Source organism: Amphiprion ocellaris, chromosome 7 (assembly GCF_022539595.1).
Source record: "Amphiprion ocellaris isolate individual 3 ecotype Okinawa chromosome 7, ASM2253959v1, whole genome shotgun sequence".
In the NCBI taxonomy this organism is placed as follows: domain Eukaryota; kingdom Metazoa; phylum Chordata; class Actinopteri; family Pomacentridae; genus Amphiprion; species Amphiprion ocellaris.
The window spans coordinates 21,610,300-21,616,299 of NC_072772.1; the positions used below are offsets into that span (position 1 = coordinate 21,610,300).

At 42.2% G+C, this 6,000-nt stretch overlaps 1 protein-coding gene across 1 annotated transcript in view; it reads right to left on the reverse strand.

Annotated features, from left to right (window-relative positions):
- smtnl (smoothelin, like) overlaps window positions 1-4,008 on the reverse strand; it is a 36,976-nt gene extending 32,968 nt beyond the window's left edge. The window contains exons 1-2 of the mRNA XM_023261395.3: window positions 3,039-4,008; window positions 1,746-2,707 (exon numbers count right to left, since the gene is read on the reverse strand). Of these exons, the coding sequence (XP_023117163.2) occupies window positions 1,746-2,420 (675 nt within the window). The 5' untranslated portion in view covers window positions 2,421-2,707; window positions 3,039-4,008. The remainder of the gene's footprint in view (window positions 1-1,745; window positions 2,708-3,038) is intronic.
- Window positions 4,009-6,000: the final 1,992 nt, after the last annotated feature.

Sequence of the window (6,000 nt, forward strand, 5' to 3'; positions counted from 1 at the left end):
AGGTCCAGGAAAACAACACTTTCATCATCAACTGGCTGAGTGATGCAGCAGCCACAGGATGGACGAAGCCAAGAGATTCTTTTAGCAAGACAAGGGAGGGAAAGAAAACCCACTGCAGGGACGGTTACTGTAATGTCAGAGGACATAATCTAGAAACCACAGAGCACTTAAACTCTGACTCGTGCCGACTGGTCAGCACTGAATTCAGTGACAAACTCTGATGTAACCCAGACGGACACATCATTAGGAAAACATTATCAAGACTGTTGTCAGTTTAAAGAAAGCAGGAGAACAGAGGTTAACCAGAGGTTGGAATTTTCTTAAACCATAAGAAGTAACCATTCAGGTGAAGCTAAATGATGAAAATCCCTTAAACCTGACCTATGCGGCTTAGACAGGACCAAGGAGGAGCAGCCATGACTAACCAGAGCCTACATTTCACAATGCCCATTTCACATATTTGGTTCAGGTCTGAAAAACCACACAACCACACTAACCTCACCTCCCAGGAGCCTGCTCCACTCATGTTACTGTACTTCATGAATCCTTAAGTGCTCTGGTGGAGGGCTATTGTGCAACCGCAGTGACACCACCACTGCCTCATGTGACACATTCACACAGCCACAACGCAGCAGAGCATCAGTTCAACTCACAATGTGCGTCACTACCACAGCAGGCATCGCAACTACTGGATTACCTCTCTCTGCTGTTGTAGATCATAATTTCCATCTGTGTTGCAAAATACAAATACTGTCAGAGTTTCTGGGTGCAACAACCCAGGAGGGCCTGAACTGCACAGTTTCTTGGATGAACCTCTTTGAAACTTGATATTAAGGCAGTTCTTGACATGCAAAATTTTCAACCAGGGGAACTGACAGGCAATGGGAAGACGGCAGCTATATCTAAGCTACTCATTGAATTTTACAATTTTGAAACACATCCATGTATTAAGTCAAGCTATACCATGTGAATATGAGAATATAGCGAGTGATAGTGCATGAAAACCAATGAGCTACAAAGAAGTCTGTTACAGAAGTTAACATTAAAAAAAATGGTTCAAAGCTAGCTGAAAATAGGTAGTGAATCGGACTATTAACTCAAACAACGTGTAAAGATGAAAGTATTAGATTGTAATGGGAATTTGTATAATTAATAATGGATAAACTGAAATTGTGAACTAGCACTGGAAAAATGCGAGCTAAAAAGTGGTTGAGGCAGTTAGCTAAACAAAATAACTAATTGGTTGAAACAAATAATAAAAATCAATGGATAAATGTTTAAAACAGACTGCTGAAGGTAATAAAAAAAATAGCTAACTAAATTATTATTATTATTATTATAAGCAGTTTAAATAGTCAATATTTTTTAATAGCTAAAAGTTGCTGAATGGTTGAAATTGTTATCTTAAAGCTTCAAAATGGTTGAAATAATTAGCTAAAACAGTCTGATAATTGGCTGAAATAGTTACAAGTTGCTGATAAATAGACAAAATAGTTAACTAAAATTTCCTAATAACTGATTGAAACAGTTCAAAGTTGCTTATAAATGATTGAAACCAAACTAAACCAAACACCTGCTGTTCAGTTGTTCATCAGTGGTGTTGAATAACATCAGTGCATATTCATGTAGATGGACCGTGGTGAGCTGTGTCAGTGAAGTGCTCCTTCTATCACACATGTAAGGTCGGGAACCGCTTAAGAACCAGATGAACACATTCTCCATCTCTACAAACATGCAGTACTCACGTTGGTCTTGCTGGATACAGCGAAGGTGGCTCGGCTGGAGAAGCGGGTGATGGAGGGGCTGCTGCCAGACGCTGGGCTCGTCACCATGGAAGAAACTCTGGAGCCGGCAGGAGGACTGCTGGAGCTGGGGGAGGAGGAGAAGGTGGCCGGGGGGGATGCAGGGCTGGACGGACTGCTGAGGTTGCTGAAGGTCTGCACTTGGCTCCCCAAGGTAGAGTTGTGGATGTGGAGAGGAGCCTGGCTGTGAGTGTAGGCCTGACCCTTCCCAAAGATCACCTCCTTTATCTCCTGATGGCTCTCCTGAATGTCATTCAGGTGATTCTTCAGGTTCTGACTGTGATTGTGGTTGTTGTTCAACAAGGTGCTCCTGTCACATGTGATGCCACTCAGCAGCTCCACCTGTCTGGTCAGAGCCTCCAGCTGACTCTTGAGCTGCCGGTTCTCCTGCTGCAGCTGAGCCACAGCTCGTCCGAGGGGCCCGCTCAGGTTGGCCGTCTCCTCCAGGCGACGCTCCATGCCCAGCTTAAATGAGCCGACATCCACATGGATCTCCCTGATGGCATCCCGGAGAGTGTTCTCGTAACGGGCAAGAGCTGCACACACAGTCTCCCCCTCTGGGGAGGAAGATCGAGGGTGACACAAGTCTCCCATCTCAGCCAGCGTTGGAGCTTCCATTGACACCGTCACTGGTGACCCTCTGGGCCAGACAGTCTGAGTGAACGTCTGTGAGGGAGATCTGCTGGCCACTGGAGAATGTGTGGCTTCAGTCAGTGTGCTGAGGGTTTGGCTGGAGGGGGTGGGGACTGGTGGACAGGGGTTGGGAGGTGAAAGTCTGCAGGGGAGGGGGGCAAATGTCTGGTCTGTGTTATCCCCACTCCTTCAGCTCCTGAGATAAGTTGTCCTGGGCTGTGTCTTCTTCAGTAAACTCTGCCTTTTCAGGTACTGAAGTCTCTGACTTCTTTCTGAAATTAAAAAGGAGATGAAACTGTCAAACTCTTACTCACTTGTAAAAGATCCACAGAAGTCCGGGTTGTAGGTGAGTTTCTGTGCAAACCAGGATACTTACACTGAAACCGATGCATGCACTACATTAATTCACTCACAATGTCCAAAAAAATCTAACATCACCACACTTGATCCAAACACAAAAGCTCAGGCTTAAGAGAATGAGCGAATTAATTTTTTAGGACTGAGAATAACAGAAGGAAAGCTTGCATCTCTTTGTGCCAGCTATGTTTCATAACTGCTGTGAAACAATGAGGTAATCCTCACCACGGGCTCCAACCAACCTACCTCAGCTGTGCTCCTCGGTTCAGATCACTAGAGTTTCCTCAGCGCTGAACAGCTGTATGAGTGTGTGAGCTCCTCTCTGTGCTGCCGGCCCTCTGGTTTGTTTAAACACTCAGGTTGATCACTCCTCTCTTCTGGCCCGGAGGAGGGAGGAGAGAGGGAGGGATAAGGGAGGAGAGTGCTAGAGAACTAACATGGAAGGAGTAGTAAGGGTGAGGGGAGGAGGGCTGAGCTGCTTTTATATCCCAACACTGTGTAAACTGTCCCACTGCACCTCTTCCTCCTTCTTTCCTTTATATCATGGATATGCTTTCCTTGCTTGGTCAGAGTAAATAAAAGGATGTAACAGATGAAGTGAAGGTGAAGGAAAAGCCTGCTGTGTGTATTGTTGTGTCTTGGAGTCTACCATTCTACTGTATTATTGTACATTTTATATCACTTCCAGAAAAACAAAAATGAAAGTCAAATGTACTGTTGTCCTTTTTAAAAGCTGCACTGGTGATTTTTTTTTTAACATTGGGCCAAATGTGTCAGTGAAATATGAACTATGCTGTTCGTGGAAATGAACCTTCTGACTATTAGTTCCTCTCTGTTCCACACTAAAGCCTCAACCAGTCTCATTTCTGGAAACAGCAAGCAACTGTTTTTAATGGCAAAGCTCTGATGAAGTCACTACACACAATCTGTCCAGTAATAAAACACACAACACAGTCTCACTTCTAACCCCTTGGTGTCACATTTTAGCACACTTGGTACCCCATATATATAAATATTCAGCCTGCAAGGTTCTCCTGGCGACTGTTACCCAGGAGACTGAGGAACATGTCCTATCTGGGATCCATTGTCTTTAGAATCATTTTTAGACTTAGTTTTGTTTTCAGTCAGTATTTGATTAAGTTGAAGCAACATAACTACACGATTTAGAAAAAATGGACCCTCTCTACATTTTAAAATGTAAACTAATCTTATCTGCAACAAGTTTCTCCTCCATTTTCTTATTTGCCATGGTGATAAGTCCATTAAATATAAAATTTCTTGCCTAAAACGGAAAAATTGTAATAACTCATTACATTTATTTCTGATGTTAAAGAAGGTCTGTGTGCCCCAGCAGCTCAACTGGCTGAGTGGGCGACCCATAGTCATGGATTTGAATCCAACCCATGGCTATTTACTGCATGTCTTTCCCCCACTCTTCTCACCATGTGTCCTGTCTGTCTCCACTGTCCTATATAATAAAACCTAAAAAAAAAAAAAACTTCAACAAAAAAATAGCTCTACAGAAGTTGGATAACCTTGCATGCAAAAAATGATGTTAAAGGAGTAACAACTACGTTAAAATGTGACACACTGATCAAGTGTCTGTATGTGATGAGGGTGTGACACCAGGTTATGGTGAAGATCATGAACTCCAAATGAATGAATGTTACTGTGAGACTTTTACTGTGTAATTATGTGCAATCACATTAGCCACTCATCTTAATGAGGTGTTTACCTCACTGTTGTTTCGTAGTTTGTAATGCTGTCCCTTAGTAGGAAAAATGTCAACGTAACTTTAAAATTTCATCTGATTTAGTTTGAAGAAATGTTTTTCGTCAAAAATTCAACACTGACGAGTTGTAGAGCATCAATAATATTGATGGTCTCTTTTAGTCTAATATGGTTTAATCTGCATTGATTTAGAAAAGTAATGACACGGTTAGTTGTTGAGGTGGGCTATTATATGTTTTCACTTGATACTTAACCATATCTCGTTTGTTTTTGTTTTTTCAAATGGACATGGCACATTTAGAAATAAAGAAAGACCCTTGACATTTCTGTATCCACAATTACATTTTTTCTCCAGCACATATCAATAAAAAAAAAAGCTATTGTGAGCATAGTAACTGTCTGTTGTTACCTTTTCTTCCAAATGGTGACAAGTAGGTAAAAGTCCGTTCTGATACAGTATGGCATCATTATTACCATGATAACAGTCTAAATAATTATAGCGGGTTGAATTGAGGTAAGTGGGTTTATCTTCTGCTCTAATAAATCTTCAGGGATTCTTTTGTTTGTTTAGTTCCGTCCTATTGTAGTTTTGTGCCTGATGACACTATGAGCCGGACGAAGGACCAACACCCTGCCCCTGTAACTAGAACCCAGCAGAGCAAACATTCCACACCAGATAGACTAGTGTGTGTGTGTGTGTGTGTGTGTGTGTGTGTGTGTGTGTGTGTGTGAGAGAGAGTTAAGAGACAAGGAGGGGGCTTCTTACTGGAAGACTGCCCCCCCTACGTTTCCTCCACCTCTCTCTCTTTGTCAAACAAACACACACACTCTCCAACACCTTTTATCAGGTTTTATGTGAGTCTGCTGGGGGCAGTACAACACCCAGGTCAGAGACATCAGCTTTATCGGTCATCTGAGGTTCTTAAAAATGGACATGTGCTGTATCTTTCTGAGTGTTGTCACTAAGGGTCAAATCATGCTCTTTGCAAATGTTCTCCACTCAACGGGTTATCAAAGTAAAAACAGCTAAAAGTCACCTTCCTAATCAACCTGCTCCTGTGATCAGTCTTTTTGTGTGTCAATATAGCAAATGTCAGTGATCTTGCAAAAATATGATCAAAGTTGTAAGTGCAGCAGATCATAAATCTCTGTTAGATTTGGTTGACTGACAGAATGAATGACTCGCATATAAATTGTTATCTTAAACTGGAAGATAACACAGAGGGATCACTTTAGGAGTCTGAGAGTCATCCAGAAAATTGTATGTCAGACACTTCATTCCCTCCACTCTGGGGGACTTTTATGCATCGGTTTGTGCCTTTTCTGCATCAGTTTACATTGGAAATGTCAGTATTTATGTAAGCGAAAACACTAAATTGAGGCACCAGGTGACAATGGACTATAATGCAGCAAGATTCCCTGGCATCCTGGGGTGTTTTTCTCATTTGGGGAAGTAGCCTAAAAAGTAACCCGTGTA